We start from the raw sequence: 22,228 nt of genomic DNA, 5'->3' as shown, positions 1-22,228 counted from the left end.
TGCAATGTTCCTACTCCTCTGTTACACAAACACTCTGGCATGCAGTTACTCCTTCTGTCCTCCTGAGTAATATGGTTTACTGATGTTCTTTCCAAGTATTTTATTTTTAGGCTATAGCTTTAGCATTGCTGTGTGGAACTAATTAAACCTTTGTTCATTAGTTGCCTTTTATCTTTCACATGTGACTTTTGGGGAGGCAAGGCCAAAGGGTGGGATAAAAGCAGCCTTCAAATACGTTTAAAAAATTGCTGCAAAAATTTGCATACTAAATCATTCCCCATGTCCACCTGGGACAGCACAAGGGGTAATGGCCTGAAATTGCAGCAGGGGAGATTTGCTTTAAGCATTAGCCAAAATCATCTGAGCAGGACAGTTGAGGGCAGGAGTGAAGTGCTTGGGGAGGCTCCGATTCTGAAGGTTCACAGGAGCCATCTGGCTGAAGCAGCTGTGGCTCAGGGGATGCTGATCCTACCCCAGGGCACAGGGATGCACAGGATGCCTTTTCAAGGTCTCTGCTCAGCATCATTTTCTGTGGTTATGAGGAGTTATCACAACATCCTCCACAGCTGGGCTGTTTAATGCCTGAAACCAAGGGGCTGCACAGAAACTAAAACTAAAAAATCATGGAATGGTTTGGGTTGTAAGGGGCCTTAAAAATGATCCAGTTTCACCCCCTGCCATGGGCAGGGACATCTTCCACTATTCCAGGCTGCTTCAAGCTGCCCTTGGACACTTCCAGGGACAGGGCAACCACAGCTTTTCTGTGCCAGGGCCTCACTGCCCTCACAGCCAAGAATTTTCTTCATATATTAAATAATGAGTTTGATACCAAATCTTTTCCAGCATGGCATCATTCTGTGTCCTCTGTCACCACTGAGGACACAAGTGTCATGAGCACTGTCAGCAAAATGTATTAGAGAGCATAATTTTCTGTAAAAAAGGCATTTTAGAAATGAGGTATTGCTCCTGGCATCTCTGCTCAGGTGGTTCACTGAAATACATCAGAATACCATGAACTCTGAGTGGGTTGCAGCTGTTCATTCAGAGCCTGAGCTGTGTTTAAACTGCAGGCCACTGAGGAAGGAATACCATGTCTAACTTACAGCAAACTCTGATTCTGACTCCTTCAATAACAAATGAAACTGAGAACAACGTGTGTGATACTTAAAGGAGTCTTTTGATGTCCGTAGAAGAGTCAAAAAATCCTCCCACTCCTTGTTTTGCCACATGTGCTCATTTTGTGTACACTCAAAAGTAACTAAAGACAGCAATCTTTCCTTTGCCATGTTCTGCTGAACATGCAGCCCTTTGATTTCCAGGCTGTCAAGATAAAGCAGATAAAGACAAGCTTCAGACCTGACAGCTACAAATCTCCTGGAGCCTTTCATTTCAAGGGGGATACATTGCCAAGGGCACAGAGTCTCACAGCCACGAGAAAAACAGTGGAGGTTGAGTCTCATATTAGGTTTCCTTCATGACAGATGAAGTTTAGGCAAATATCCAGGTAATCATAATTAGGCAGATTTGCTTTCTTAAAACAACAAAAGAAAAACAGAGAATACACTCATTTAACTCTTCTCTGCTGACATACATCAGGAAAATTGCTTGATTCCTCCTCTTTGAACCTTTTTTTCAAAGTTCTATCTTAATTTCTGCTTGCAAAAGCTCTCAAATTAAGCCTTCATGAACATACCCCTTTTGATTAAGAGGAAAGGTGGGCAGACAAAGCTAAGCCTTCACAAGAGCTGAAGGTGGGGCAGAAAATTAAGCTGATGCCTCAAAAAGCAAACATCAGCTGTCTAAAAGGTTGCTGGTTAAAATTTTGAATAAAAATTCTTGGCTTGCCCAGCAATGTTTTTATTACCTTGTAATGTTATATAAAATATATTCTTGCTCCACCTGCAGCAGGCATGGTGCTTAAAGCAAACTGTAAAACTCTGTGTTTTGCCTAATATTTCACAGCAGTCGTTATCAGAAAATATGTTATGGACGTGGTTTAGTGGTGGATTTGGCAGTGCTAGGTTTATGGTTGTGCTCAATGGTTTTTTCCAACCAACCTAAGTGATCTCTGATGTTATGATCCTATAAGAAGTTCGGTGTTCAGCCTGGGCCTCCAGCCTTCCAGACTGCAGGGTAAAGTAGGCATTGCTTTCCTCCTTGGCAGGTAGATAATACCAATCTAATGTAGTTTTTGTGAGGGGAGACTTTTGGTGCAGCAGACAATGCAATTTTTACATTCTTGCACTGTGTACTTCCACGGATCCATTCATTTTCCATGAGCTGCTGTGAATTACGTTCTTTCCAAGCTGCTCTGAGTTGAACAGGTGTGAAATAGGTGTCACCATCTCCTGCTTCTTCATTAAAATGAGTATTTCTCTTCTGCATGCTCCATTAATTAGTGCAGTGTGGACCTCCAAGGCCACATCTTTTTAATGATTATTTAAGTCTGTGTGGACACAGTGGTCTCTGATTGCCTGGGCAGAGCCTTGCCTGGGAATTGCCTCTCTGACAGGGCTGATGGGTCTGTGATCTCCCACAAGTCTGTTACAACAAGCCAGCTCAGCACAGGTTTGTTTTGTGTAAAGTCTGCAGCACTGGTGGGTAAATGTCTGATTGGGGCTTTTTTTTTAATGTCTGCTCCTGAGAAGAAGCTGCACTCCAGACTATTGTTTCATTGAGTCTGAAGAACTCTTTTAAGCCAGAAATATTAAAAACTGCCTCTGGGCTGGAGATTTAAAAGAGAGAGTGATTTTTTAAATCCTTTTTCTTTCATAAGTGGCTGATAGCAGTCAAAGAAAAGAAAACTGGAGGTAAAGTTCAAGAATAAAAAAAAGAGGAATGTCTAGTTTTATATTCTATGGAAATTTTTTTGTAAGCTTATGTAATTCAAATCACTTTGCTTATTAAAAAAACCACCAGCTTTATTAATTGTTATTGCTTAGGCCCATCATGACTTCAAGAGGATTCCTGAGTGATAGCAGCATGAAGTTCTTAAGAAGGAGTCAGAAACTCACAGGAGTTAGGAAAACAGCCCATGCCAGAAGAAATGGTTTTCTTTTGACAGAGTTCCCACATGCAATCTTTGTTCAGCCAAGGAGAGAGCAGGAGGCTGATGCAGAAGGTCTGGGCTGGTGATTATTAGCCCAAGGAATGTTGAGCCAGGAGCTTCCTGAACCCTGATCCCATGAGAGCCACTGACTCACAGGGGAACCTGGGGCAAATCTCTTGACCTTCTTTTGCTCCCCAGTTGTCCCAACTGGAAATGAGGTGAAAGGCATGATCTCACTGGCAAACATGTGCTTCATCCGAGCTGAGCTCCTCTGAGAAAACAAATTACAACGCCTGCAGCATTTTTCAGCCTGCTGTGTCACCTTGCATGTCTCCTGTGGTCAGAGGGACTACATGAGCTGCTCTTTGACATTCTGTCCAAATCCTTGTCCATAAGCAGGTGGCTTTTTTCCAGGAGACCCAGCTTGGTTTGTGCTTTAGCAAAGCCTGGAGTTGGCTTGCTGTGTGTTGTGGATATTTTCTGTTTTCTTGTTTCTAATGCTTGAAATACCAGTGAGAAATGTATGACAGTAATTTTGCATGGTGTTCACTCAGAGAACCTCTACAGATAGTCTAGAACTGTATATTAAGAAAAACCAGAAATATCCAGACTCCAAGAAGCATTTGGACATGAGCATTTGACAGTGCTCTCAGGCACAGGGTGGGATTCTTGGAGCTGTCCTGGGCAGGGCTAGGAGCTGGACTTGGATGATCCTTGTGGGCTCCTTCCAGACAGGATATTCTGTGATTCTGTTTGGTTTCCCAGTGTTCCTGGGAATAAGAGATCTGCTTCACCACACATCCAGCACAGCTCTGGTGCATACCTGCTTTCCCTGCAGGCTCTTGTGTCCTGATCCTCAGAGAGGATGAAAGTTTTAACTGACTTGTCACAATTTCTCTGAAGTATTCCCACCTTGTATTAGGGATATACCCCCCATTCCTGCAAGGTGTCGGGATCATTTTTGAACCCTTTGCAGGTATTATTTCCTGCTGGGCTGTAGCAGGTGTTGGCCTTCAGCAGGAAAGCTGTGAGGGGAGGATGTCACTCCATTTGGGCTGTTGGTCTTTTTGGAGTTGGAGATGAATTTACAAGCAGGCCACCTCCTCCTTGGCTACAAGAGGGCAAACCCTGCCTCCCCTCCATCTGTTTCCTTCACGATTTTGTGCATTCCTACAGCATAACTTAACTAAACACCATCCTGCTGGTAAAATTGTATTATGTCATTTTCACTCAGTGGGAACTGTCAGCACCAGTAAGATGCTTCATTAAGTAGAAAACAGCAGATAATCTACGAACCCATTCTCAATCAGTCATCATTTTACACAGCTGCTGGGAGCCTTTTCTTTTTCTTCAATAGCCCAGTTTGACGTTCATACTGGTACAAAATGGGGTGGGGCTAAAATTGGCATTGTTTTCAAAAGCCTTCTGTGTAAGATTTGTATTCCTCGAGTCTTCACTTCTGTCCAGAGCTTTCTCCAGAGCTCTGCTTCCATGCAGGATCACTTGAAGGATCAACCTTTCCAATTTGGAAGGCAAGCACCCCACCAGAAAATGCCCTAATTGTAATGGCGTAATCATGTAATAATAACATCAGCAGGGTTTTATGCATGTGAGGGGTGGTGGGGAGAGACTTCTTGAAGTAGGAAAGGAAGTGTCCCTCCCTTAATTTTTGGATGCAAAAGGATGAAGGGTACAGGTGTTAAAGGACTTTGCTGTTCTCACTTCTGTGCTAGAAAGAGCAAAACTTAGCCAGGCAGTATTTAGAGATTACACAGCTCTGTGATACTTTGAATTTTGATTCTTTTTAATGAAATGCAAAACCAGATTGCAGCATCATTGGGAGTTTGTCATATGCTTTAATCACTTCTAAGTCTGGTCAGAGTGCCTTAAAAGGCAAAGTTAGAACAGGGAGAAATTTAGGTTATGGTAAGAATTAGGAATTTAGCTCCATGAAATCCTTCGATAGTTGCATTCACAGTGTTTGTAAGTGAATGTAAGTGTTTGTCACCCCAGGACACGTGCATACAAAATTAACTGGCAAATCAGTATGGAGAGCTAAAATCCATATATTTAATGCTATTATCCTCACTAACATCACTGGGGGCTAATTTAGAAGCCCAAACACTGACAATCAGAATTATGTATTTTGGAAATTATTCACTACTTACTGCTTCTTTCCTTGTCATGATGGGTTTTTTCAATTATTTTTGAAAATTTTAAACATAACGAAGGAGATTCACAAATACTTTGGGAAGCTTCTCCTCCAAGAGGCTGAAGTCTGCCAAGTAAGTGACTTGGTTCTTGTCATGCACTGGAACAATGGCCTGATTTAATATGACAAAGTAGACGCTGCTAATGAGGTGTGTCCTCAGCTCACCCCATTTATCACTGTAAAGCAGAGAAGTTATGCTGCTCTCTCATTAAAGGTGAATTCAGCAGCCCGACACTTTCCAGGAGATGACCCTGTTTCAGATTCCTCTGCTTTTGCCAAAGTATTTGGGATGAAATGTTCTGTGCTGAACAGTGGCCTGAGAAACATTTCATTTTATTTATTTACTCTGAAATTCTCCAGTGAGGCTGTCCAGGCTTTTTCTGAGGAGGGAGGCTAAACTGCAGCAGTGTTATAAAGAAATCCTCAGTCTCTCTGCTCAAAGTGAAGAACTTGAAATTTACCTGCAAGCTTCCTCATATCCAAAGGCTATTTTTTATTTGTCTCTCTGAAGGAGAAAAAGAGAAAGATGTCATAGGTAGCAGAGAAACTCAAGAGCAGCCCAAGCTGCAGGAGCATTAAGAGGCTGTGAATATGTGCACTGTATTGTTTAGTCATGTACTTCCATGGGATGTCCTTAGCAGAAAATGAACAGTCCTGAAGAGTGAAGTACAGGTATGAAATAAAGTGATTTGTCTGGAGAACAAAACTGCATCTTATGTGGGTGAAGTGCTGCAGAGTGGTGTGGGAAATGAATTTGTAGAGAGGTTTTAAAGTCTGACAGAAGGTGGAAACAACCTTCTGATAGAAGATGGAAATGGAACTAGAAACAAGTTTCAAAGGGTGGCCTTACAAATAAGACTGGATACTTTAGAGAAATAGAGCTATGAAAGATGCACTGTAGTAGGACCCACGAGGGATAGTTTTAGATGATTGGTTTTAAGGCAGTTACAGCATGGTGTGACAAAAGCTGATAGGCCAAGAAACACTTACAGTGTATTATAATTGGGAAATAGTTGGCCTCTGATTGTGATAGCGAGAATTAGAACATCTGTATTGTCTCACCCTTCTCATGAGACTGAAAATGGAATAAAAGTTTTTAAACATCTCTCAATTGCCCCATCTCTAAGTCAGAAAAAGGCCTAATGGATAGAGTGGTACCAGAGGCTGTGACAAACTGCAGTTCTGCCCTGCAGCACTGAAAGCTCCATGTCACAGAGTTCTGGGTAGTTCTGAATGGTGCTATAAAATGCTGAGCACTCTGAAAAATTGCATCCTGGAGTTGCTGCTGTGCACCCAACTATCATTCATATCCCACACTGAACCAGTGCTGAGTGCTGTGGGATGTTACTCAGCCAAACTCTTTGGATCAATGCTCCAGCTTTTTTTATTCCCAGGGCTGTTTAGTTCCAAGGCAAAGACTTAAAAATTAAACTCCTTTTCTGCTGAGAGACCCTCACTACCTTATTTCACAAACATTCTGCTGTGAGGTAATTTCTACAACTGTGACCAGTCTTGGATCAGTAAATACGGTGTAAATACAATGTATTAAAGACTCAGCCCACTTCCAGAGATTTTGCTGTGTAGGTTGGAAGTGGTGCGCTCATTATTTGGTTACTCTGTCAGAGGAGTCTGTCAGTTTGAAATAATAATCTTAGCAGTGAATTGTTTTGCTCAACACCAGCATTTGTCTGGAATGAAACAAAGCTGTTGTCATCTCTTCAGAGCAAGTCTTTGTATGTAGTGCTGTATCAGATTGAAACTTGACATGTACCTCCTGATATTCAGTGTCTCAGTGCACCATAAAAACAGCTTTATCTGGCTTTATATAGGAAGTATTGCCAAACAAAAATGGTTTCACTTACCTGAAAAAAGAAAAGGCCAAATCTTGCAGAATGAGTCCTTTTCAGGGCATCAGGCTTTTTTTTCTCTGCAGTGGCTTTGATGGGTGGTCTTGTCCTTATTGTTAAAGCACTCTTGGTTTAGCCCTGCATATCTTATTAATCAACTTCTGGCTTAGGCTGAACATTTTGAGCCTTAAGTTCAGGCTTCAGCTCTCTGCAGCTTTATTCCCATTCATTCTTCTACCCTTTGTTTAGTTGCATCATAAATACTTTTATTTTTAGCTATTTAAAAAGATGTAGCACCTTTCTAGACAGTTGCAGAATGTTTTCACAAAGTTTTTCTTGCTGAAGGTGATTTGGAAAAATAGTAAGAAATCAATTGTTGATAAATATAAATGAGCACAATTCGCTTCCCTCACATGACTGTGAACTCCAGCTGGTAAACTCTGGATAGTCATATAATTGTATTTATTTATTTCATTTCCACAGGGCACTTGCTTGGGCTTTCGCATGATGACTCCAAGTTCTGTGAGGAGAACTTTGGCTCCATGGAAGACAAGCGCCTGATGTCCTCCATTCTGACCAGCATTGATGCTTCAAAACCCTGGTCCAAGTGTACTTCAGCAACTATCACAGAATTCTTTGATGATGGCCATGGTATGTGTTATCACTCCCTGTGTCTGCTACATGCTACTTGTTACTGTTAATCTATATATTTTAATAAGAACATTTTATGGCAGCTTATTTGCTAGATATGACATTTACCCCTCTGGGAATAAGGACAAAAATTTCGTTTTCCAAAAGTAGAAATGAAAAAGCATAATCTTCAACTTCACTCTTTAATGAATTTTAAAGTCTTCACTGTGCTCCCAAAGCAACTGCAGTTATTAAACAAACCACTCAAATTCCAAAATGCTGAGATAAAAATGACATAATTGAGTGAATGGATCAAGTTGTTATGGTAACCAAAATGCTTATGGATAAATGTATGGTGTGTCTGCTGAATGTAAAGGTTTGCTTTTAAATATTTTGTTGGCTGATTTCAGTGCTCTCTGAAATATTTTTCTCTGCATGACTTAATTTTTTTCTCTCAATTTTATTATATCCATTAATCTGTACTATCCTGTTTTATGGTCCATATTGCTCTGGCATTGATTTAATATTACCAAATTAATTTCCACAAATGAAGAGAACTTTCCCTTTTGAGTTACTGAGGTAACTTTCCCAGCATCCATGAATGACCTCTCAGAGAATGTAAGGAACTGTTTTCTTCTCAGTTCATGAGTAGCTATCATTTAGATGTGTGGTCTTCAAGAGTTATTGATATGATGAAATTATTCATATCAAATTTGAACCTCTCATCCTGTAGGTTCATAGACCTCTGGGAATTAATTGTATTGCTGATGCTATTGCTGTGATTTCACATGCATATTTAAGGAGTCTTTTCTTGATGGATCAGCCATTCAGAGACTTTTTCTAATTAACAGTCTTCTTTTCTGTAGAAATTTATAATTTCCCAGTTATTTTTTTTTAAATAAGGGATCTGTCCTGACAGAATACAAACTTCCATTAAGTTGAAGTGGAAATCAATAATTTGACTTGAAATGATATGAAAATTTGATCTGACAATCAGTGGCCTCAGCAGCGCTGGGGACATGAGTGGTGCTGAATGACACCATAAACTGATTTTGCTCAGCAGTGAAACACCTGACAGCTGAGTGCACTGCAGACACCAGCATTACATGAAGTCAGCTGAGTAAATCCCAGCAGAAATGTCTCGTCCAAGGTCAGCCAGGGGGCTGGGGAGGATCAAGGTGCTGATTCCCTGTCTTCGGGGGCCTGCTCTGAGAACAATAAACAGCTCTGTCATGGTATCACCATTTTTTTACACTCATGATATGACCCCAGACAACAGTTTGACATTTAGGAAGAAAAGGCTTGGTTCCTGTCCAGAGGAGAGTGACATTTATATCCATCTGCTTTTAGCAAAGCCTTTCCAAAGGTACTAATTGCCTTTATTGTCATGCCAACCACCAGGCTGTGGGATGGTTGCTTGGGACTTGGTGTGTTCAGTCCCAGTGCTCTGTACAACCTGGAACAAGGACTGTTTGTATTTTAATTAATTTATATCCTGCTTATCTGCTTCCTGCACAGATCTTGTTCCGCCTTCTTTTTTTTTTTTCCCCAAGATATATTACACATGGCATTGAGAGAGATAATGAGATGGCTTAATTAGCACTGTCATCAGCCAACAATGTTGCTCTATTCCAGGGCACAAAGATGTTCTTTGGTGCCCAGGACAAAAAAAATGGGAATAGCAGTTATGTATATGCTCTGGATGTTGAAATGTAATGGAGAATTGAAGCCCTCTCTGCCCTCCCACCAGGGGCCATGACAAGCAGGAGGTTGGACCAGCTGGTGGTAAAAACACCTGCAATTCACTGCAGCCTGTCCAAACATAGACACTGCTACAGTCTACCCATATAAAGATGGGTTTTTTTTCCTGTGGGAAATCCTTAGGAGCCTTCCCTATCCTCAGTTTTGAATTTATTGTGTGAGATCAGCTGGAGCACCTGGCTTTGTAGAGATTGCACAGCTTCCCTCAGTTAAGGAGAAGTTTGGAACTCATTTCCCTGTGTTCTGGAAGGGAAAAAATGCAGTATTTGCTGTGTGAGCTTGTGAAACTGAAATGATAGACAGATGAGTATATTCAAGGATGAGACTTTCCTCTCCTTTTTCTCTAAATTTGTATTTCCAGTTGAAATGAAGTGTTATTATGATGTTTTAAAATACTGAAAACCAGCTCTGCTTGGGAGTTTGATAAACCTAGGCATAGGTACAAAAGCAGTGTATAATACTGAATATTGACATGCTACAGCCTTCCTATCACTGCTCTCACATTTCAGTGGCTTCCTCCCTCCTCACAAAGTATATGAAGGAGGATTTACCCTCCTGTTCACTTTTACAAAGTGTATTTTTGCCAGAGCTTAAGCAAATTATGTTTTTCCTTATGTAAGGAAAAACCTTACTCCTCATCACATCTCTGATATTTTACACTACAACAACCCAGGGTATTTTTAATTATCTTTATGTCATGACAGTTAGCATTGGCACACCTTGTCTGCATTAAAATTTCAACATAATCCAGATGAAATAGAAGGCTAGGGTAAATCAGGGTCAGCAAGTGGAACAGGTTTAACAAGACAGTTTTTGGTTGCAAGTCATCACACAGAAAGAATTTTTGGCTAATTTGGTTAATTGGCATTAGTCTTTAGAAGAGCAGAACAGTTGCAGTAAGTGTGTGTTTTGGAAGGAAAACTCAAGCTATTGAGAAATGGGGTATTTGGTTTGCTTAAACTCCCTGCCATAGCTTGAAATTCTATTCCATCTTGTGTAAATAGTGAGGGTTTTATAGATAGGCTTTTTTCAGCCATGATGCAAGTGAAGAACACTGGTGTGGGTTCCAAAGTGAGGTAAATTGTGGTGAGTTATTTTGGCCGAGGATGAGTGAAGCTTGCCCAGACCACATATCCCTTTCATGAAGTGTAAAAGAGGTTACACTGAATAAATAGTTCTGCATGTCAACACGCGAGGTTTTCAATAGTAAAAAAACCCCAGCTATCAGAAGATACCTAGAACATAAATGTGTTCTCATTTTTAGAGTGTGCCAGACAAATCTTGACCACTGCAGACTTTAAAACACAAATACAAATCTCTACATTCATGCAATTTTATCTTCCTGTTATTTATGAGTTTTTGTATAAATTACATAACCCTTTTCAAACTAGTTCCATAAGCAGCCAAGTATCACTCCTTAGAAGAAAAGTGCAGTCCAGCTTTAGTGGCAACATTAGTTTTGATACCCAGCTTATATTTTTCCTTTAGCCTGGTAGAAATTTTGATTTTTTGATCTGTTTTGTTTTGGTTTTTTGGCCTCATTGGCTACAAGTCTGTGCTTTTTGATTTTTCTGGCATCCCTTTCTGGCATCCTGATTTAAAACTCAAATTACAACTGTGCTTGCTTTTAGTCTTGCTTACGCGAGTCTAGCTCGCTCCTTAAATAGCAGACCAATAAATAGCACAGAATGTGTTCAAGTCTTGCATAAAGGATTGAAAGGCCAAAAGGACCTGGGTAAGACTCATTTACACCTCAAGCTGGGAATAGGCAGCCCAGCAGCAGGGTCAGAACACAGTAGCAGCAGTTTGACCTTGTGAAAACGTGCTACCACCTCAGAATCTTCACATCACCATCCCTTGAAGGAGGCTCGCTGTTGCAGAACAATATTGCAGCACTTCAGGGAAAAGAACAGTAAAAAATGGAGTAAAGAACACCTTGTCTTGCTCTTGTAGGGAACTGCCTGCTGGACCAGCCCAGGAAGCACATCGTGGGCCCCGAGGAGCTGCCGGGGCAGACGTACGACGCCATCCGGCAGTGCAAGCTGGCGTTCGGCGCCGAGTACACCGTGTGCCCTGGCATGGACGTGTGCTCGCGCCTCTGGTGCGCCGTGGTGCGCCAGGGACAGATGGTCTGCCTCACCAAGAAGCTGCCCGCCGTCGAGGGAACCCCCTGTGGCAAAGGAAGGATCTGCCTCCAAGGGAAATGCGTGGACAAAACCAAGAAGAAGTACTACTCGGTAAGTTATCCCAAGGGGAATTGGAGAAGGCAATCCCTTGGAGGGGCTGGTCAGACTGAAACCTGCCTTGTTTTTTTAGCATGTAATTAGGATGTTGTTGGTGAGGGATGTAGGAAAAATGCTGCTGAGGTTCAGGAAGTGTATTTTCTTCCTTAAGGAAAGCCATCGTTCCTGGAAAACTGGAGATAGTGATTTTCCCATTCAGTAAATCATGGCTTTCTGACCTGGCACAGAAAGCAAGATAAATCTCATTCCATGTTTAACTTACAGCCCTTATCTGAAAGGACCCAGGTCCCTAATTCTAATGAAGAAAAGGGCAGATGAAATTAATCCAGAATATAACTTCTGGATCAGAAAAGTTTGTGCTTCCAGTGACGAGAACCCCTGTCTACTTAATACATCTGAAGAATCCCCAGGCTCATGAGAGCTGTCACCTGCACAGTTCAGATACTTCTAAATTCTCTGGGTAGACAGTAGCCCCTTCTGTGTCACCTACAGAAGAGATGTGAACTTGTAGAGCTTTGTGAAAATATTTGCAAACTATGGGAGCCATTCAAATCAAGATACAGCCTTTCTAACACTTCTTAAATGGATTTCTGTACCCTTTTTTATGGATTTCTATGCTTCTACATGATATTGCAATACTATAGCCAATGTAGCAGAGTTGACAGCTCCATCTCTTGCCAGTAATTCCAAGCAATACCTACACATCACAATTGTTGGATTTAATTAATCTCAGATAAGCAGTATGGGTTTATTCTGGGAGATGAACCCCTTGGAGCCAGTTTAAGGGGCCTTGTGGGTAGGAATAGCAAAAAATAAGAGAGCAGCCCATGAAACTGTGAATGTGTTCATTGAAGAGGCTGAAGACAGCTGTGTGGAGCAAGGCCCAGCGTTGGCTTTGCAAATGAGATGTCATCAGCATGCAGATAAAAGATAGAAATTCACTTTGCTGGGAGAAAGAAGATTCCTAAGACCTGTTTTTCCTGAATGACCAACTGAAGGAATTGCCTTCAGTTGAGGAAAACATTAGCAGTGACTTTGAGGTAACAGCTCCATTCATGTTTTGATGATGAACTCAGCTCCTGCTGTTCCATGTGTTTTTCAGGCTTCAAGCCATGGCAACTGGGGATCCTGGGGCCCCTGGGGACAGTGCTCCCGTACCTGTGGAGGGGGAGTTCAGTTTGCCTATCGGCACTGCAACAACCCAGCCCCCAGGAACAACGGGAGATACTGCACAGGCAAGCGAGCCATCTACCGCTCCTGCAACGTCACCCCCTGCCCCGCCAACGGTGAGTGCCCCCTGCTTCAGCCCCCCTCCCTTCACAGACACTAAACACTGAGTATCTGCCCTGAAACTACACAGCAAGGGCTCACTGTAGCCTCCCCAGGTTGTATTTATCAAGGCAAGACGTTCAGCATTAGGACGGTATCCTAATTCTTCATCCACGCCTCACCCTGGATACTGTAGAGAAAGCTAAAAAAGTCAGTCCTCTAAAATGAATCATGCAAACTTTAGGCCTTTACTGCTTGTTATGCCATTGGGAGATTTCCAAGCTAAAACAGTAGAGGGATTGGAAGGCCAATTCTAAGTAAAGAAGTGGTGTGACATAACTTAAAAATGATGTAGGAAAGAAATTGGAGTAATAGATGGACATAATGACATTTGCAGCATGGTCTGAAATAGCCACTAATGATGTGAATAATTCCACAGCTAAATCCTTCCGACAAGAGCAATGTGAAGCAAGGAATGGCTATCAGTCTGATGCAAAGGGGGTCAAGACTTTTGTGGAATGGGTCCCCAAGTATGCTGGAGTACTGCCTGGAGATGTCTGCAAGCTCACCTGCCGAGCCAAAGGAACCGGTTATTATGTGGTATTTTCTCAGAAGGTAATGCTCCAGTCAGGTTTTCGTGCTCCAGCTTAGAAGTGTCCATATTTTAGAAATCTTTCCCAACAACCAGGGAAAATAAATTAATCGTGTGATGCAAACATTTAACTGTGTGATCAGTTTTAATGGTTTGATCTAGTGGTTGTGCCTTAGGGCCAGAAAATGAGATAAGTTTTTCCATATCTCAGTATGTGAATGCATGAAAATTATGGGCCTCTCTGCACTCGTTTGTTTTCAGTAGTGGATATAGGGCTTTCTGCGTGGAGTTTTCTGTCATTATGGGGTTTTCTGGAGGAAAAAGAGTATTAGGAGAAAAGAGTACATCTAACCCTGAACTATGTTTAAGGAGTTCAGAGTAACTCCTAAAAGAACCAATTAGCATAGGATAGTTAGTGGTAGAGATATGACTTGTGGTCAGTTTGTTCTATCAGATACAATCCAAACTGAAAGTTAGCTTTTGTCCTTGTGCTACATTTCATCTGCTTTTTTACCAACAATATTAGAGAAGCTCAGTGTGATCTGTCAGGGGAGGTGACCTGCTCTTAGCTGGTGACTTCAGTAAGGAACTGAGTTTTGCCAGGTGGATCCAAAGCCACAAATCTCTGTGACAGTCTGAAGCAAGATTTATTTGCTTGCCCAGGTCACTGATGGCACAGAGTGTCGACCCTACAGCAACTCAGTCTGCGTGCGAGGGAAGTGCATCCGAACGGGCTGTGATGGCATCATCGGATCCAAGCTCCAGTATGATAAGTGTGGGGTGTGTGGAGGAGACAACTCCAGCTGCACAAAAGTCATGGGAACCTTCACCAAAAAGAGGTACTGATCTCAACTGCAAATGCATCTTGTTGTGCAAGTAGTTACTCTGCCACGTGCTGCTTGCTTTCTGCTTCTAAATGCAATTTGCTTTCAAATGGGGGAAAAACCACGCTGCCTGTAGCTTATTGTAGTTTCAAGATGTGCACAGTTGGCTCCTAGCATTATCCTGAAATTGGCAAAGCATCAACTGGCAAAACACTGCACCCAGCTCATTTCTGACACAAAGTGCCAGTGAAGCAGGAATAGCAAGTCATGCCACTTGCAAATCTTGCTGTATCAGATGGATTGTGGTTCCTAGAGGACAGACGAAGAGGAAGAGAGATGAATCAGAAAGTTGTTGGGATCAGAATTATCTGCATCTCTCTGAAATTTTGTATTTCTCACTTGTTGCTGCATTAGCAAGCTACACCCTGAGAGTGCTTTTTCATCTCATCTATTTTGAGTAGCACTGAGGACATCCCAGCACATTCCTTGTATTAGAAGTGCAGAGAAGCAGACAGCTGTAAACACCTTCCTTAATAGCTGAGAGAGATTATACCTCAAATTTCCCTTTTCCCACTGCTGAGTATGTCTGGAGTTAAGGTGAATAGATATCAGAAGTATCATAGGCTTACTCATGACTATATCCCTTCATATCCCTTCATGTCCATTGGCATAATATCAATCTCCAGATGGATTTTTTAAAGTCAAAATATTTATGGCATTTATCCACAAGCCATTTTTCTCTCAGAGTTCACATTCTTACTGTAATAAAACTTAGTACAAGTAAAATAAAAGTAACTCCTGCCATGGTTTTCCCTCACCACACTGGGGGTAGTACTGATGGACCAACCTCAAGTAAGTTCTTTCTGTCAAGTATTTTTTTCCCTCTTCAATTCTTACAATTCATAGAAAAATCGTGATTTTAATCATCATTTTTGCAGATACCAAGATCTCAAAGGACACATAAAAACTTTCAGCTGACAATTTTTGCTCAGAATCACTGACTGTGTTAAGCATCTTTTATATATGAACTTGATTTTATAACTTCCAAATTTTTACATAGCATGTTGAAAGCTACCAGTAGTTGAAATCTGACTCCTGAAATGATCTTTTATTTCTATATATTTCAACAGACTGATTAATAGCAGCCAGAAATGGCTTGGAGAGTGAATTTATTCTAAAAATAAACAAAACTAATCTTCTTCTTGGTAAACCAATGATTGCTCACCTAACAATGCCAAAACGTCTCTGCCAAAAAGAATGGCTTTCCGACCAAATTAGTAATAATATAAACCAAATCTTTTCCAATTTGTAAATACTGGGATGTCTGGGAATGTCTACGTGAAGTTGACAGTGGGAGATGTATTTCATGTGATTTGGCAATAATCAAGCTCCAGGAAAAGTGTTAGAGGGGCTCCATGAATTTCAGGGAGGCCAGATTTGTACCATAGATACACTTGGAAATAGAGAGATCTATTATAATTATCCCAGTGAACTTACCATCTTACTCTTCAAATCATGCCTTTAAGTGTCATGAGACTGGCCAGAGGGTAAATTTATGTTTTAATATGATTTTGATTGGATTTGGGACTGCAGATTTATTTTTACTGGAAAAGTTGTTTGGGGCAATTCTTCTCTGCGAGTAATTGATGTTAAAATAAACTCCTGATTAAAATAGTGAAATCTTAATTGTCTGTAAACTGTTTTTACAGTTCTGTTTGAAAGGGCAGTGCTGGTAGGAAAATCATCTTTTCTCCACTGAAAAATGACAGCTCCCTTGTTGCTGTCCACTATAAACTTCAACAATCTGTACATGAAATGTACAGGGAAATTTAAATGTACAGGACAAAACTAATATTTCCTATTGCAGACAATTGCCATGACAACATTTGTTTGTGCTTTTTTTTCTTGTAAAGCAGGCAAACCAGAATCTTCTGGGAAATCTGCTTCCTAGGATTTTTGTTTAAAAAGCTGTAAAGCCAAATTATCAGAAGTTGGGAAAGAGGGGAATTAATCTGCATATGCTTCTCTGTGCACATGGAGCATTAGAGCTCTTCGTGCAGACAACTTGAATTCTCCAGGACTGCTTGTAGGTTTTGAATAAATGATTTTGTAACTTTAATGACATGTTTGAACTGAGTTATTCTGGCAACTCTCATGTAAAAATATTTGTGCAGTGCTGTAGAGCAGAGTCCCCAGCCTGGGATTCACACCATTTTGCTCCAGCTTTATGGAGGTGCTAAATCAATGGAGTCTTAAGTCATTGTCCCATAATTGCTGGAAATAGCAGGGGATCAGCACAAATGTTTCATTTGTAATATCTGCAGTCTCTACTTGTGCAGCCAAAAATTCTCAAAATTAGCAGTCTGTTCTTTAAACAATCCCAAAGGAGATGCCATCACTTTTATGTATTTTTCATGTATTTTCTCATGAAACCTTTCAGATATGAGGTACTTCCAGGACGGCTTTGTCACGGGTTAAGGAATGAAAACACATCTCCTATGTCCAGCTGGTAGCTTACAGCTATGTAAAGCCTTTAAATTGTTTTCTATATATCAGTAAAGTTAAAATAACATACTTGAGATAGTGATAAATTCCAGCACACTTGCAAGTTTTGAATGCTTGTCACTTTTGGTAAAAGAGTTTAATCTCTTTTTCTAAACCCCAGTTGAGATAGTTCATAACTAATAGAGAATTCCATGGTGGCACAAATGAAGCCTTGGGGTGCCCCTCTTATTAGACATTTGGCTATTAATCTTTGGCTTTATAAATTTCAAAGTAAACAAATTTTTCCTCGGTGATCAAGACTATTTTTAAATGTTCCCAAGGTACCTCTACCCAGCTGTTCCTCTGTTCGTGCTTTCCTTAATCATCATTATAGCAAAGACAGCAAGAAACAGCTGTAACCAATGCATATCTCATTATCTTTTCCTTGGCAGGCAGCGCGTGCATCGTATTTCATATCTCCCACCCTTTGCTGAAATCTATAAGCTATCTGTTATTTTTCATTCCTCTGGTATCTGACCCACGTCAAACTGTCCCTAAAGCTAAAGATTAAGCAATCTGCAAGAAGTGCAGTAGAAACTTCTTGGGGAACATGAAGAACAACACAGCAGGCCAAGAGTGGAACCTGGTTAAATTAATCTTAGGGAAAATCCAGGTGGCTTGAACAGAAATGAAGCAAGATGTTGTTGTCCGTAGGCTGGACTGAAAGATCTGTTCCAGCCTGCTTGGTGCTGTGATTCTGTGTCATGCCAGTGACTTTGTGAGGTGTTGCAGTGAGACTCTTCCTTCTTTCCCTTCCTCCAGCAAGGGCTACACGGACGTGGTGAAGATCCCAGAAGGGGCGACCCACATCAAGGTGCGGCAGTTCAAGAGCAAGGACCAGAGCAGGTTCACGGCCTACCTGGCCCTGAAGAAGAAGAACGGGGAGTACCTGGTCAACGGCAAGTACATGATCTCCACCTCGGAAACCATCATCGACATCAACGGCACCGTCATGAACTACAGCGGCTGGAGCCACAAGGACGACTTCCTGCACGCCATGGGCCACTCGGCCACCAAGGAGATCCTGATCGTGCAGATCCTGGCCACAGACCCCACGCAGCCCGTGGACGTGCGCTACAGCTTCTTCGTGCCAAAGAAACAGGGCCAGCTGCCAAACTCTGTCCCCAGCAGCGGCGGTGGCGGCGGCAAAGCGACGGCGCAGGCTGCGCAGCCCCGCTGGGTGACGGGGCCGTGGCTCTCCTGCTCTCGAACGTGCGACACGGGCTGGCACACCAGGACTGTGCAGTGCAAGGATGGGCACGGGAAACTGGCCAAGGGATGTCTGCTCTCCCAGAGACCCTCAGCGTTCAAACAGTGCTTGCTGAAAAAGTGCTAACCTGTGGTGCTGAGCTGCTCTCCAAGAGGTTTGAGTAAGCCGCTGTTGGCATACTGGTGTCAGGTCTGCCCACACAGACAGAAGCAAAGGCTTCAAAGTACTTGTGTTCAGTCTCTAATTATGGGCAGAATCTGCCTGTTTGGACCAAATGAAGATGTGCACTGCTTTAAATAATGGTAGGGTGGTCTAAATACGTCAAAGAAAGTAAGTTTAAAGTTGTTATAAGCCCTCTGTGTCTGCAAAAACATAAAATAAAATAATGCAAAAGAAGAAAAACTAGTGAATGGAGGATCCTGGGATATTTGAAGGTTACAGAATCATCTCCCCTTTTTCACCTACCTCTACTACAGTATGTCCTTAGGAAATGTCACATGTCCCCATGATCCCACAGTAGCTTATTTTATACTGTATTGTAAATATCTTTCAGTTGGTATATCACTTTATATCACTTCCTTCTATTAAAGAAATCAAAAGACAAACTACATAAGCAAAATGATTGACCAAAGTATATCTGCAGCCCTTGTGGACTCGGTCCATCCTTCAGAAAGGGCCACAGATGTTTTACTGGAAAATGAAGAGCTTGCTGCTGGTTTTAAAAGTGATACCTTTTCGTTTTGACAAAAGGAAATACGTTTTTGTGGTAGGAATTTCCTGACAGTATATCATTAATGTCTGACAAATCCTGTGTTTCCACCCCAAAATTCTCAGGAGGAGCCTCTCAGCAGCTTGCAGAGCAGGGAACCCCCTATTGCTCCAGCAGCAGGAGCATCAGCAGCTCCTCCTCGTGTGTGTGTCAGGCATGCACCAAAGGAGGAGCTGGCTGCAGGAGGAGTTTGTGTACACTGTGCTTGTGAAACTCCCTGGTTCCAGCTGTGTCAGAGCCTGGCTCCTTGTTGTCACTGAGCTGCTCGAGCTGCTCCTCTCCATGAAACAAAGGCATACTGTGCTTTGTAGAAAACTAGTTAGAGAACACAAACTTAGAGGTGAGGTAATCAAGTGTCTTCTAACTCAGATATTCTGAGGCTGTGTTCAGCTGCTTTCTCTGGTTTTTTCTCTATGGCTTCTGCCTTGAATTTAACAATGTGTAATGTACCTACATCTTTTCAAGAGGCTCTCAAGGTCAAAAAAACACAGCAAGCAGTTAATATTTTATCACTGTTTTGTCCATCGTGTCTAACTCTGGTATTCATCTTACCAGCAAAAGTTTGTAACTATTTGTCTTTTTTTTTTATTGTTGTGTGTGTGTGTGTTTGGGGTTTTTTTTAAAGCTATAGAAGGCATTCATGTTTTGTATATCTATCACATTTGGGAGGAAGAGGGGTCACTAGGAAGTCAAACCACATCAGGATGTGGAGGACTTGTCCAATATCAGTAAGACTGTTTCCACAGCACAGGCAGTAGCTGGTAACAGTTTTCCTTGGCAGCAATTCCTGAATCCTGTTATTGTCTTGTGGAAGTTCTGTGACTGAGGCTGGGCATTTCACCTTGTGCAGGTGGAGGCCTGAGAGCAGCCCTGGTAAAATTCTTCTCTTTAATATCAGCAGGCTTTGAGTTAGACCCTAAGATAACAGGTACCAAGAGAAAAGGTAAAAAAAGCACTGATGAAAAGTAGAACCCCACCTTTTACTCCTTTGTTCATCCACACAGGAGAGCAGGAGACTGCAGGAGGATTTTCAGAGAAACCTCAGTTGTAAGTCAGTGGTACTTGAGCACTGAAACACCTCAGGCTCTTCTGAAAATCCCAGGCATGAAATCAGCAGGGAAAACTCACTGGAGTGTGGAGCAAGAAGGGCAGGTCTGACTCCAGGCTGACACAAACATGTTTTTGCAACTGTGGCATGTTTGTGTGAACTCTAAAAAATCATGTGATGATTTCAAAACAGCATAGAATTGCTACATCTACAACTGTGAAATCTGGAAAAGGATCTGGGTTTTTACCCTGTTTTAAATAAACAGTACCAAGGGCAGGGCCTCCTCCTCCTCTGTTAAATGGATTGCCAACAAATGTTATTAATAAGCTTTCAAAAGTGGTGTGGCCTTCTGTTCAGAAGTAGATCCTTTGCAAAACTATGCATCTTGATGAATACTCCCCATTTATTCTTGATCCCAATCTAAGAACTGAGATCAAGGCTCAGATGATTTGCAGAGTACTAAAAAGTAAACATTTATGCCTCCTCTGCCTGTTAAAATAAGATCACTTTGAAATGCCTTATTTTTCCTTCCAAGCAATCTAATTCTGATGCTTTTATATGTATTACACATGTCCTAGAACCTCTCCAAAAAGTCCATAACAAATAGAAACCATCATGAGAGGAAAAAGATCAGGAGATTGAATGTGTCTCAGCGTAGACAACATTTGTCTCAGCATACAGCTGCTGCATTAAGTGGTGTTTGTGTTCTGTCATAATGGAGACAGAATGTGCAAGTATTTGTGTTTGCATCATGGTAATAATTTATTATATATTCAGCAGGCTGAGTAAAGCTTTTGGATGCTATCTAAGCATGCCATATGCGGGTATAAATTCAGAGTTTCCTTAGATCAGGAGTATCTTTTAAAAATAAAAAGAGTTTACTTAGAAATAAATCCGAGAACGAGCCACTGCAGTGATTTTCACCCGTGTAGCAATGAAGCAAATTCACACAAGCAAAGATGTGAGGGGCAAAGGGGACAGACCAAGGCAGGACCTGAAAAGTGTAAGATAAAGGGTAAGCCAACACTTGCTTTTTCAGGTGTTCCTAAATCAGAGTCCAGTTCCAAACCTTGCCTGGGGCAGTCATGGCTGTCCCATGTACCTGATAGATGAGAATTGGTGTGAGGTCTGTTCTCAGCTGAATCCCATGTCACTCACACTGTGACATCATTGTTTACATTTCTGCCCAGTGTTGCACAGCTGGATTCATGAAATGCACCGAGGGATGGAAACCTGGAATTTTGCTCTTGGCACAGCCAGGAACAATCTCAGTGTTAAATTCACTCTGACTTTGGGATACACTTCCAGTGCCCATGGCAGAATTTGGACCCCAGAGCATCAGTGGGGTTTACAGCATCTGCTTTTCAAGTAGGATATTCTCATTAGAAAAAAGCCTGGCATCTTTGGTTTGACTGTGTACAAGAAATTAAGTTTAGCTGCCCTCCTGTGGAAACAGTTTTATCACAAGGGGAAGAGGGAGTAATCTTGTGGATTAATAACAACTGTTTAAAAAAAAAAAGCAACACAGCACTGAAAAAAATAAAATAATTTATTGTTTTTACAACTGGTATGTGAACGGATGTAATGAATTTATTTATTCTTATTTAACAAAATACCAATTGTGCAAATTCTGTATTTAAAATGTTTTGCTATCAACTCTGTCTCTCTTTCTGGCTCTCTTAATTTATGCTTCGGGTTTGTGTTGAAAGTACACCTTGTGAGTTTACGTAATATATGGCACTGGTCATTTTTTGTATGATTTTATTTAGAAGACTTTCTGCATGGAACAGGAGTATATGTGTATACACACACGTGTAGATGTATATTCTTTTTCTGCTGCCATCTTTTCCTTTGAGAAGTTGTAGCTTTTTAATTTGATGACACCTCGTGCTCCAAGCTCCTTGTTGCACTTCAAAAAGCTCTCAGCAAGCAAGTCCCAAAGGTCTGCGGACCAAAAAAGCCCTGGAGTGGCTCCTGAAGAATTCACAAAACAGATTGGTGTTGCAAAGGCACGTGCAGTTCATGCTGGAGGCCTCAGTGATTAACCCCAAAGCTGATCCTACCCCTTGCTTTAATTGTAGCAGAATTTCAGTAACTGGGAGTCCTCTCCATGGGTGTAAAGTTCCTCTGAGTTGCCAGCACTCTTCTCTCAGGCAGCTTCTTATGTTTAAGTGACAACACTAAAGAGAAAGCTCCTGGGTGTCTATAAAATAGCTTGATAAAAATATGA

General features: G+C 41.6%; 1 protein-coding gene across 1 annotated transcript in view; it reads left to right on the top strand.

Moving 5' to 3' along the window:
* Positions 1 to 19,056, top strand: part of ADAMTS5 (ADAM metallopeptidase with thrombospondin type 1 motif 5) — a 34,198-nt gene extending 15,142 nt beyond the window's left edge. Inside the window, exons 3-8 of the mRNA XM_066567582.1 lie at positions 7,592 to 7,759; positions 11,453 to 11,736; positions 12,845 to 13,028; positions 13,451 to 13,626; positions 14,267 to 14,442; positions 17,734 to 19,056. Coding sequence (XP_066423679.1) covers positions 7,592 to 7,759; positions 11,453 to 11,736; positions 12,845 to 13,028; positions 13,451 to 13,626; positions 14,267 to 14,442; positions 17,734 to 18,307 — 1,562 coding nt within the window. The 3' untranslated portion in view covers positions 18,308 to 19,056. The remainder of the gene's footprint in view (positions 1 to 7,591; positions 7,760 to 11,452; positions 11,737 to 12,844; positions 13,029 to 13,450; positions 13,627 to 14,266; positions 14,443 to 17,733) is intronic.
* Positions 19,057 to 22,228: the final 3,172 nt, after the last annotated feature.

This window comes from Molothrus aeneus, chromosome 2 (assembly GCF_037042795.1).
Source record: "Molothrus aeneus isolate 106 chromosome 2, BPBGC_Maene_1.0, whole genome shotgun sequence".
Taxonomy (NCBI): domain Eukaryota; kingdom Metazoa; phylum Chordata; class Aves; order Passeriformes; family Icteridae; genus Molothrus; species Molothrus aeneus.
This window is presented reverse-complemented; position numbering and strand designations above follow the sequence as displayed.